The following is a 12,208-nucleotide window of genomic DNA, read 5'->3' as shown; positions in this document are numbered from 1 at the left end:
CCCATCAGAATAGAATAGAATAGAATAGAATTCAACTTTATTGTCATTGCACATGCACAGGTACAGGGCAACGAAATGCAGTTTGCATCCATCCAGAAGTGCTTTAGTGATATAGATATATTACAATATATATTAGCAATAATATAGATATGTAAGTATATTACAGAAATGGGTCTATTATGTTATAATGTACACAGTATGAGGTATGTTGTGAATATTCTATAACTATAAGTATGTACAGGCTGTAGTGAGTACAAGCTATGTACAGGCTATGAACAGGATATAAATATGAAAAACCTATGCACCTAAAATGTAAATAGCTTTGAGTTCAAGTATAATACTTAAAGAAATATGCTTAGTTTCAATAATGTAATATTCTCTGATTTTCAGCAGACATATTGTGTGTGTAGGTGGTCAACAGACTCCATTTCCCAGGATCCAACAATGATGCTGGGCTGGGTTACTTGCGAAAAGCAGGTAGAGCAGGTTTCTATTGTTACAACAGGTGCTCTAAACAGCGAAAAAGAAAACAGGAAGAACTGGTGAGGGAAGAAAATAAAAGGGAGGGAGAGAGTCAGGTGGAGGAAAGTGACACGTGTGTGAAAGAGCAGCAGGTGGATTAGACAACCTGGATTACGGACACACATCTTTAAAAATTCTTATTTTGAGGAAGCTCTCCTTTGCTGCGACAGCCAGAACCTGTGCAAAGGGGCAACAGGCCGTGTGCTGTTTTTTGCTGGGGGCTAAAAAGTGGGTCAACAACTGAGAAGTTGCTGAAAAGAAAAGCAGAACTCAGACGGTTTTGTTTGAAAGAACACAAGAGGGGCAGACTGAACTAAAAACAGAAGACATGCAGACTTATTAGGAAATTTTTTTGAATGACTGGATGGATTGTCTGAAGCTTTTTTAACCTTTGAACTGCTCTCTATCTTGACAAACCTTCCACCAGCCTTAAACTGGTTTTGCAGGCCATATTTACCTAAACCTACTCTGCTGATGGAAATCTAGCCTGCTTACCAACTGTAGATTTTGTTAGAAGAAGAAGGAGCCAGGGCATTTTTTCAGTTGTTCCCTGTTGAAACTTTGAACACACCACAAGTTTGATATCCATATTCCTTCTTGTGACTGAGTCTTGATTCAAATTCAAAGATAACCCAGCGTCTCTTACCCTCAAAGAAAACCCATTCCTAGCGATCTACATTACTGGAGGGATCATTTCCTTCCATTTATTCCCAGGAAAAGACACACATTGCACTGTGACTTCATCATGGAGATGCCAGCACCTGAACATGATGATACTTTTGACTTCCTGTTTAAGTTAATCCTTATTGGAGACTCAAACGTGGGGAAGACCTGCGTGATTCAGAATTTCAAGTCTGGGATTTTCTCAGAGAAACAGCAGAACACCATCGGAGTAGATTTCACTGTACGGACACTGAACATTGAGGGGAAGAAGGTGAAGGTGAGTTCCCCGTAATGTGCGTGTCTGTGCGTGTGTGTGTGAAAGGCAGTTGGTAGCGTTTGTGGGAGAGAGTTTGGGTTTTTCCTTTTCTGAGGCTTGAGTTAGGCTAAAAAAAAAAATCCAAGTTAAGTTTCTGGCTTACTAGTTAATGTACTAGTTAATACATCTATTTTAAGTCACTTTAGCCGGTCCATATGCTGTTGATTAGATTAAATATATCATTTAGGACAGGTCTGCTCATGTCATGAGGAGTGAGGAACCTGGATGAATGGAACAATAGTTCTTTTAAATGTGCAGATGTGATGAACTTCTCTCATTTTCTCAGTAAATGATATAACAATGGGGAGTCGTTCGGTTACAGTGCGAGTTACTGTATGCTGAGTTGTAAACGGGTCACGCCAGCCACTCACACGAAGGACCTGTAGTTCAGGTTTCTCTGCTTGACCTTTTGTATGAGTAAAAATAAACTTCTCTGTGCTGTCATTACACACAAAAAAAGGAACTAATTGTTTGGGTGGATCATGATTGCTGTGATATACTTCTGGTCTGAATGCCTACTTGGATAAATACATCTAGCTCCTTATTCATACAGTTAAGTCGTGGCTTGTGTATAATACATGTTCATTCACTATCTGCACTGATCAGTAAACACAGACATGGTAGTGTGGCTTTTTAATGCCTCCTTTTTGTTCCCCTAATTTCTAACTTCATCAATCACAGGGGAAGAAACAGTATGTCATTCAAGACAAACACACAAATACAGTAACTGCAGTGTTTGGTGGGCAAACAGATGGTTGCATGATATAAATTCATGGCATGCATTCTCTCCTTAACTAATAGATCATCTTTTTAAAGCTAGGGGAAATATTACAACTATCCGTGCGTTAGTATAGCAATGATGTGAACTATTTCTAAAAAAAAAAAAGCACGCAAAGGGAAGTAGTCCAACTTCAAATGGCGAGTTTTAACTGTGGATGTTTAAAGATTCTGTGTTAACTGGTATCATTTCAGCTGCATTGAATCTTCTGAAAACTTTCTATTTTTCACTTTAGCCTGTCTGTTTTTAAGCATCGGCAAATCACAGTGTAGGATCATCTTAAAGATTCAATCAATTCATGGTAAAATGGTAAATGGCCTGTATTTTTATAGCGCTTTACTAGTCCCTAAGGACCCCAAAGCGCTTTACATATCCAGTCATCCACCCATTCACACACACATTCACACACTGGTGATGTAATTCATAAGTAGTCTTACAACACCATCTAATTTTGCAAGCCTGAGACCTCATAATTCAGACTATTGGTATTAAAAATATCTGGATATCTTGGTGATCAGAAGTTATATCACAGTCGTATGGACCAATAGGAACTTAAAATTAATTTCTTATAAATTATTTTGTTGGGTTCTTCTGTTATTGAAATGATAGACTTTTCGTATGATGTTCATTAAGGCAGAAAAGCAGGTATTTGAAAGCCCCTACAAAGAGTTACTTAGTCACAAAACGAGGCCGTTCACATCGACATAAAAGAGTCATTAGCCTGTTTTAAAGGCATTGCAGATTTATATTGATCAGCATCATATGCATGTAGAAGTCTATGCTCAAAAAAGATCTGAGCATATGTCTATAATCTGCATTAGGTGTAACCATCACATAGCATTAAAACAAATGGGGTGGGGTTGGTGAGTCTTGTTTGTTACTATGACAGTTGTTACCACACTAACAAGGTCTGTCTGGTCCTCGGGGACTGTTATTCAGGGGAAGACTAATGAGTGCTCAACTGTGTGAGCATTTATGTGTGTAGGTGGGTGGTCCAGATAGCACTCGTGTTGCGGGGCACTCCATATCACATTTTGAAAGATTAACATCTGTATCCACTGAGCTGCCTTGCACTAGGTGGAAATTTTCATGTTCCAAAATCCTGATATCTTTATTTGGAGTAAGTACTTCACTGATACAGAGCACTGAGAACAAAAACCTTAATCCAGAAATGATTGTCTCGATATAGTAATAATACTCTTTACTTTACTATGATACCATCCTCCTGTAATTTCTTAAATATGATTTATTGTTGCAGATGCAAGTATGGGACACAGCAGGTCAGGAAAGATTTCGTACGATCACCCAGAGCTACTACCGCAGCGCTCACGGTGCGGTGATTGCCTATGACATCACACGGCGTTCAACTTTTGACTCGGTGAAGCACTGGATAGAAGAGGTGGAGCTATATGGAGCAGCCAATGTGGTTCTCGTACTCATAGGTGAGTGCTGATAGGACTGATAACGACTGAAAGCATTAAGGAAATGAAGATTTCTTGGTATGCTGTTAGCCCTAAAGAATACTGGGAATTTGATTACAATAGCCTTTAAATGAGAAAAAGCCTCTTCTCCTGGCAGTTTTTACACAGATTACTGTGAAAACGTTCTCCTGTGATGTGGCTAAGGAGTTCGAAAGGCTTGTTCACACAGATGTTCAGTGGTTGAATCATGAATGTCTTTCCCAATTCCCCCCCAAAACTGGTGTGATGCATCAGTCATTGTGTAAATAAGTGAATGCTGCTTGGTGAGTAGGATGCTTTGACTGAAGAAATGCACTTTTGTTTTTAAGTGAAAATGATACCAAGCTCAACTAAATAAAGAAATATTGTAGTTAGCATGGCCTGCTTATGCAAAATATACAATTGTATCATTTTCAACTGTTCCTGCGATCTGCAAGCCACTTTGCAACCCAGCCACCTCTGTTTTTGTTCTTTCTAACTTAATGCCCTATCTTTAGTCAATTAAGCTTGATTTGTGTCTTGGGAGTCTTGCTGCTGCTTACTACATTTTAAAATTAACATGTGTTACTGCTCACAGTACTGTATGGACACGAGTAGAGTTTGACTTTATTATGTAAATTAGGTGCAAGGTAATATTAACAGAACCTGTGTCACTGTGTGTACATCACTTAGCTTCTTTATTCTCTCCATTTAGGTAATAAATGTGACCTGGAGCAGGAACGGGAGGTTCAGTTTCAAGAAGCCTGCAATCTGGCAAAACAAAAAGGCATTTTGGCTGCACTAGAAACATCTGCAAAGGTAATACACGCATATAATAAATAGATGGGACCATTTAATGCTGATGATACTTGTTATATAGAGCTTTTTTTATATTTTTCTAGGATAGTCAGCATGTGGACGAAGCCTTCATGCTGATGGCCAGAGAGCTGCTGTCTCGTAACGGCCTTAACGTGCAGCCTGAAGACTCCGAGAGCAAGGACACGCCTCGAGTTCTGCTGCGAGCCAACTCTCGGCCAATCAATGGCACCATAAGTGCCAACACACACACACCAGAAAAAAAATCGTGTTGCTGATACAAATGCAGACAGGACAAGAAAAGGGACCGACATTGGATGTTGGCAGCAAGAGAAAGATGGAGCTGAAGAACTGAAGGAGATACATCACTGTGGGAATAAGGGCGAGCACAGGCTCAAGAACATTCAACAATATATGCATCGAGGGGATTCAGGCAATTATCAGAAAATAATTGCCTTAAAAAAACAAGCAAGAAAACCAGTGTACTTTTTTTGTGACTTACCTGACCTGAAAAATAGTTGACCAGTCTTTTCATTTAGAGAATAACAGAGTGGTGATGGGAGTAATCAGTGTTGTGGGAAAGTTCCAGTAAACGTTTCTCATTCATGTCAAGCATTACTTGGACTGCTTTTGTCTCCCATTTAATACCATTTTATTTCCACAAGATGTCATGAGGCTACTTAAAATGAATCCAGCAATTCATTTATAAACTGAAGAGCTATTATGGCTGTTTTTACAAGTTACAATCACACCTACTGGGAACAAATGTGCAATCAGTTAAACACAAAAAAGTCCCAATTTTCTTTCTTACTTTCTTTTTTTTTTTGTTGAAGTTTTTTCTTTGTGCCTTTATAGAGCTTTTGAAAAGCCAGTGAAAGACAATTAGATGTTGTTACTAAATGCTTTCAGAGGACTGAGTATTTCACCCAAGTGACCTCTTGTGTTGTCTCTGTAATGAGCTGTGATCCTCTGCTGCTGCAGTGTGTTTGAAAAAGTCCAGAGGGGGGTCTGCTATGAGCCAAATCACTGTGAATAATGTCATTTTTAAGCCCTTGTTTTTTTCTAAGATACAAAAGATACACGGATAATGATATCTTACATGCTTAAAAATGTCTGTGAGAGGTTGCACTTTGTTGTGCTTTAATGCTTGTGAACAAAATGAAACTGCCTTTAATGCACCATGGTCTGCACTTGTGAAATTTTCTGAAGGTTGGGGTTTTTTTTCCAACATATGTCCTTATTTTTAGTGTGTTAATGAGGGGGATCCTGAGACTAAGAAGGCCACATTCACCAGAAATTAATATAGTTCACAGTTCATACAGTAATTCATACTTGCTTTTAAGTTCCCAGCCGATTATAGGGGAATTTTCCTGAGAAGGGCTGGGCTGATGAGTACTGAATGGGTGCCTTCCTTATGAGTTAACACAAGATGGCACTGTGCTGTTACACATTGTGCATGAGGTAGGCTGATTGTTTATTGACTTAAAGACTAAGGTTATTTGGAACATCTGTCAGGGCACTAAAAACAATTAACCAAGTTTATATGAAAACCAGGAGGCAGGAAAAAGTCTCATTAGCCTAAAGGCAGAACCACGCCAAGACTACTTCCTCTAAACATAGCTGACAGGGTCAAAACCAGGATGCAAAGTTGGCAGACCTCACTGAAACACCAGCCTTGAAGCAATGTAACAAATGCTATGCTGATCATCAGTGTTTGTTGTTTTGGTTATCCAGTGCTTAAAAAGACCATCCAGGTGTAGCCTGGTCCCTTATCAGTAACATTGTGCTGCATCTGACAAGCAACAAATTATAAATACATGTGAGTTTTGTATTTTTTTTCTCCTTGATCCAGTCTGTGAGTTATTCTTTAAGAATGAATTATTGCTTGGATTATCATTTCTTTGCACGCAGTCTGGTTTAAAAGCAGTTAGATTGCCATCATCGGTGCTCACTTCCTTTCCTTTTAGTCAGTTTTGTCTGATTAGTTAGCTTAATCTTTGTCATCTGTAATGTAAAGGGCTGTTATGTCATTATGGTTTAACTGACTCTGCTGTTTGTTCCAGACTCCTTTTTATGTTATACACAGTACTGCGCAAAAGTCTTGAGCCACTCATCAATTCCTTATATTTTGTCTCAAAGGAACCAGACTTTTAAAAGCCATATTTTAAAGTGGTACTTTTTCACTCATTTTCAATCCAGTCCTTGTTTCTCACCAGAAAAGTGTTTGTTTGTTTTTTATGTCAAACTATTTAACACAGACCTATGAATCATTCAAGCTTAAAAAGGCATCTAGGTTTAAGGGCAAACCAGTGTTGTGTCTATGTGCAACAGACAACTTAGCAAAGAACAACTTTTTAAATTATATATCTTTACTTCATTTTGTTACTAGCTGGCTTTATCACAAACACATTTGTTCCCATTTCTTTGGGTGAATCCAGGAAAAAAAAATCCAACAATAACACAGATCAACAGTCATAAAATTGTAATTTTGCAATAATAAGGTGATTCCCAAAGCCAAAAACCATGAAATTAGACAACTGGAGGAGAAAAGAAGTGGTAGGTGTATAAAACTATCCACAACAGATGAACAGTATCTGACAGCCATGCCTTTAAGAAATAAAGTCCAGTCCAGTAAAGACCTAACAAGGGACCTGAGAGATGGATCTGGACCTTCAGTTGATCCATCTGCTTTTCACTGAAGCCTCAGTTCACATAGTCTAGGTGGAAGGATGACTGTCAAGAATCCTTTCTTAGGAAAGGGAAACGGGAAGAAAAAGCTGAGGTATGCCAAATTACACAAGCACTGAACTGAAGTTCACTGGAAACAGATCTTATGGAGGGATAAATCCAAATTTGTAATTTCTGCCTGAAATAATCACTATACACAGAGAAATTAAGGAAAGGGGTGTCTACAGCCATCTATAAAACACTCTGGAGGCTCTGTGATGGTTTGGGGCTGCATTTCAGTGGTATAGGAGATCTTGCCTAAATTGATGGAATTATGAATTCAAGAATTTTTCCTATAAGAGTTCAGGGTGTGTTGAAGAATAACAGTGGTCACACCAAATACTGACTTTAAAGCTTGCTAGACTTCAGCAAACACACATTTCCCATTTTCCTAGACTATTGCACAGCATTGTTTCCATGCTACCTGCTCCATTCTCTCAAGTTTTGACCCTGTTTTATTTTTTCCTTCCTCTATTTTCTAATGGCCTTTAATTGTGTTCTTTTATGTTTTACAGCCCTTTAATGGATAATTTAACATCTGGCCCAGGAACAGCAACTCAAAATGAGCCATTTGGCAAAAAATAGCACATTTATACTAATGGTGATTAATGTGCCTTGTCCTTGAAAAAAAAAAAAAGAACATTAAATTGTATTAGGTTCGTCTTGGGACTCATTATGTTATGTATTTAAGAAAAAAAACATTATAAATTTAAGCTTCTTGGGTACCTTTTAAATTGATCAGTATTACATTGTATGGATAATTTTTCATTGCTTGGGAGTCTCCGGTGGCGATCAGTAAACAGCAAGAACCTTCTTATCGTGTTGGGAGTTTCTATGTGGTGTTTAGATACCCTTCTCTGTGCCTGTGCCTGAAATAGGCTCCAGCACCCCCCCACCATAAGCAGCTAATGATATGGAATATGGAACACTTTAGCAATAATCATTTGTGATCCTTGACACATTACCTGCAATGTATCTGGAAATTTTCGATCACATAGTAAAACACATTTTCAGAAAAAAACAATACAAAAAACAACAAATTTTATTTCCTGAAAACAAGTAGACAAAAGCACACGTTAATACCAAAAGACCAAAAACTACTTTTTAGAAGAAAAAAAAAGTATATCCTGAAGTCAAAATTAAAATTACTGTAAGAGAGAAAAGTGATAGAGTTAGGTATTTCTGCAACCCATACAGAACAGGGAAGCTTTATCCCTAATAGCCTACGTAATGGATTTTACCACAAAACAGAGTTCCTCCTTTTATTAAGCCATCGTTCAGCTTGTTCTCAGACATCCATTTCAATCTTATTGTATACGTTTCTACCAGTCCTCTGAGCCGTCTGCATTTTAGCTCAGCCTGATGATTTTAAATTTGTTTGGTGCCGCCTTTTTCAGGTGTTGTGGAAGATTTGCACCCTGTCCATCACTATTGTCCATCCCTGGCTTCTGTGCGTCATTTTCTGACTGTTCTTGTGCCCCCTGTCCTGTATCTGTCCCTTCTGTTTGTTTATCTACAGGACATTCCCCGTTGTAGGTCTTGACGTAATCCGCGACACGCCAGCCCTTGAACTCAGGCGGCCCTGAGCAGATCAAGCCAGTGTGATGGACGCCAGGATGGTGCTTGAGCCAGTAATTTAGGTAGTGGATGTTGTAGTCGCAGAACCACGGGTTGTTGTCCAGTGAGAGCTTCCGTAGGAAGTAGAGGTCCTCTAGTACACTGTACTGGAAGTATTGGAGACTGTTGTTGGAGAGGTCAAGCTCACGGAGGTACAGCAGGCCTGCAAATGCAGCTGGGAGCAGGGAAAAGTGCAAACTAAATTAGTTAGCATTCTGTTGGCATTCATGAGGTTTAAAGAGCAATTTAAGACTCAACAGAGAATAAAATGACTAAAAAGGAAGAAAAATACACACAAAGAAATTGCCACAGTTTAAACTCTACCATAGTTTCTCACAGTCTTTGACATATTTTTTGGCTTTTGGACCGTTTTAGTTCATTGTTGACTGATTGATTATCTTTAAGAATAATCAAGTAATCAAGTCTTTTTATAACCCAGTTCCATAAAAGTTGCAAAACAATGCAAACTTTTTTTTCTAGCTTTTTTTCTAGCTTATCAACATACCTGGGTCTTCTAGGTCACATTTTTGGTTTCATGCTGTGCCAAATTTTTTCAATTGGTGAAAGGCTGATTCCATTCATGACGTATGAAGTTTAGCCTTGTCTTACTTAAAATATGCAAGACCTGAAAAAGATGCCATCTGAATAGGAGCATACGTTGCTCTAAAACCTTTCAGTATTGACGGTGCTTTTCCAGATGTGCAAGCTGCCGAGGCCAGTTTCCCTGTATAGACACTGGGTTTCAGCTGGGCTTCATGACACGCAAAATCAAACATTTTGATTTAAAAGGTGACTGCTGATATTCTCAAATGTTTCCAGTCACTGTTAGCTGTCTGATTTTCTAATGTGTGCACGTGCATGCCCATGGATGCATTCTCAGTGGGAGTAATGGGACAGCAAAGACCATTTCACGCTCCCCAGCCTTTGGCCAGGCTTTGATCTTTACAGAGCGGAAAGGGGGGGAGGAACGTATGGAGGTAGAGAACTAAGAAGGAGGGAATTCATGACATTGGGAACTTGAAAAGGAAGACTGAAAAAGTTTTTTTTTTGGTTTGGTTGGGTGTTGAGGTTCTTTCAGTGTCTACATTAGCTTTATGAACATTCATCTCCAAGAACAACACAGACAGAGGAAACTATAGCAGAGGAAGGAAGTGTAATAAAGGGGGCAGGGATGCTCGTTTCACCTCCTCCTCCCATGTCTTATCTCTGGACTCATGAGGCTTGAGGCTCTCCCAAATTGGATACTATTCATGTGCTTGTTGGAGCCACAATGACCACATTCATGCTACTTTCCCAGGAACTGAAATACATGAATCCTTTCATCCAACTTTGCCAGAAAGTCTGAAGCACATTTCCTAAAGGCTAAACTGTTTATTAGGGACACTTACCTTTTCTTCCATGCTCTTCAAGAGATCCTAATCTAAGCATCTAAACTTAGAGTCGCGATCCGGTCACTGAAACTTCACTTGCAATAACACAGAAATAATGCCAGCTGGATAAACTGACTTAGTTAAAGACTATTATGAACTTTTATTTATTTATTTATTTAACCTTGGGTGGGACCCTTTCCTTTTACATTTTCTAAGATATAAAGTTATTAGTCTGAGGAAAATTAGGAAAATTAGGCTTTAAGTGCACTGCATTATCCTGTGACCATCAAATTACTGCTTTGTCTATTCTGGGGTTTTGCCTGGCCTAGAAAACCAAAACAATCTGCCAAAGACTTCCATGAAAAAAGTAACACAAATAAGAGAACACTGATGCAATGTGCCAGATTTTTTTATGTTGCATTTTCATTCATGTTTCTTTTCTCTCTGGCCACCTTTCCCATGAAAAGCATAAATAAACAACTTTTTCTTTTGAATATACTCTGAATGTGGACATGATTAAAAAGAGGGTTTGGGGATTTAAACCACATGCCACTGGCAATCACAAGCTCTCACAATTATACTGACTTTCTGTTTGAGTTTCCAGAGAATGTTAGACACAGTGGGGTGAGCTACAGTAGATTGTTTGCATGTGCTGTTGCAGGATAATGAAGCTTTTTGAATTTCCCTCTTTGCCAGAAAAGGGATGGACTCGCACATAATTAGCTCGGTGAGATTAATGAATTCTCACTTTTTAATGGTACTCCTCTATTTCTGAGGTCGAATTTGTATTCCGAATACTTTCTCATCTAGTCCATGTCAATGTCCAATGTTACATATTTCCATAAAAATTGGTTTTTTTCTCATGAACTATAGGGTAATTTTACATTATTTTGGGAACTGCTGAAATAAACAAGGAAAGAAGCATTTATGTGCCTCTGAAGGAAGGAAAGGATTTGGGAACTCTCTAATAAATCAGTCACAATGCAGTTAAGTAAACTACCTTGCAATTTTTTGCCTCTTGAGGCCAGTTGCGAGTAGTTGTAGTGGTTGGTTGCCCAGTGGTTGAGCGTGCAACAACCATCAATGTATTGATAGCCATTATAGGTCAAGGTTGACAAGCAGCTATGTCATTTTGCAGTTAAATTGCTGTCCTGCAGCAACTATTATATGTAAATGGCAACTTGATTAAATTTAATCAGAAACTGACAGCAGACTTTTTCCGTCTTATTGCCATTTTATTGCTGCCTTGACTTGCTTGACTTGCTTTGAAGATAACAGCTAACTGCGAGTGGTCACAGACCTGGTCCCTGTCTTCAAAACAGCCATTTCAAAGGTAATGAGATTGCAAGTTCATTGCATATTCAATCATTTTGCTTGCACTGCAATTTCTAGCCACATTTTCCCCAGTGTGTACCATGAACCTGTTCACAATTTTAAATATGTCACATTTTGATTGACTTGGATGTCCTCAAAATGAACCCTGAGCACAAGCCAGTGAGGCTTAGAGATGAGGTGATAAACAACATCTTTCTAATAAATCACAGATATCTGTTTTCCCTGTGAGTGGAACATGTGCTTCTTTCTCAGGTTCATCTCAATAAATTTTAAATAAAAATAATAATAATTGTGCAGTATTTCTTGAGGGGAAAAAGTGAAATATCGCAATGTGTTCAAGGAGTTTAATCCTCTAGTGGGACATTATAAGACATTCCTGAATAGAGAACTGTGGGAGATTCTGTAGGCAAAGAGGATGGTTGTCCTGCCCCTGCCCTCAAGGAGTAGCCAGAATTTCTGCTTGTTATCATTACAAAAATGTAGTCAAGTATAATTATTGTTTTTCTTGGCTTATTGTAACTAAAATATGAAATTGCATGGTCTTAGTCATTAATGATGCATAGTAAATGCAAGTTAGAGGGAAAAGCTTTTTGAATCTTATTTTAGGAAAAGCCTACAAATATTG

At 38.5% G+C, this 12,208-nt stretch overlaps 2 protein-coding genes across 6 annotated transcripts in view; one reads left to right on the top strand and one right to left on the bottom strand.

The window, feature by feature from the left end:
• The first annotated feature begins 610 nt into the window (after positions 1 to 610).
• Positions 611 to 6,979, top strand: LOC147310436 (ras-related protein Rab-19-like). The gene is made up of 4 exons (XM_086268765.1): positions 611 to 1,462; positions 3,538 to 3,721; positions 4,434 to 4,537; positions 4,621 to 6,979. The coding sequence occupies exons 1-4, from the start codon at positions 1,268 to 1,270 to the stop codon at positions 4,810 to 4,812; spliced, it is 675 nt and encodes a 224-aa protein (XP_086124891.1). The 5' UTR covers positions 611 to 1,267; the 3' UTR covers positions 4,813 to 6,979.
• lrrc17 (leucine rich repeat containing 17) overlaps positions 4,999 to 12,208 on the bottom strand; it is a 28,242-nt gene continuing 21,032 nt past the window's right edge. For all 5 annotated transcript variants that reach the window (XM_086268760.1, XM_086268761.1, XM_086268764.1 and 2 more), the window contains exon 5: positions 4,999 to 9,053. In XM_086268760.1, the coding sequence (XP_086124886.1) occupies positions 8,611 to 9,053 (443 nt within the window). In that variant the 3' untranslated portion in view covers positions 4,999 to 8,610. The remainder of the gene's footprint in view (positions 9,054 to 12,208) is intronic.

This window comes from Aulonocara sp. 'chitande type north' Nkhata Bay, linkage group LG17, assembly GCF_057382095.1.
Source record: "Aulonocara sp. 'chitande type north' Nkhata Bay isolate Kocher_YH1m ecotype deep benthic linkage group LG17, A_spYH_male_GT1.1, whole genome shotgun sequence".
Taxonomy (NCBI): domain Eukaryota; kingdom Metazoa; phylum Chordata; class Actinopteri; order Cichliformes; family Cichlidae; genus Aulonocara; species Aulonocara sp. 'chitande type north' Nkhata Bay.
The sequence above is the reverse complement of the archived record's forward strand: the minus strand, read 5'-3'. Positions and strand labels throughout refer to the sequence as shown.

Excerpts from the sequence above, each read along its gene's own strand:
- LOC147310436 (XM_086268765.1), top strand. The coding sequence starts at position 1,268 with ATGGAGATGCCAGCACCTGAACATGATGATACTTTTGACTTCCTGTTT. Across the intron at positions 3,722-4,433 it reads TGTGGTTCTCGTACTCATAG|GTAATAAATGTGACCTGGAG; the intron begins GTGAGTGCTGAT and ends CTCTCCATTTAG. Across the intron at positions 4,538-4,620 it reads CACTAGAAACATCTGCAAAG|GATAGTCAGCATGTGGACGA; the intron begins GTAATACACGCA and ends ATATTTTTCTAG.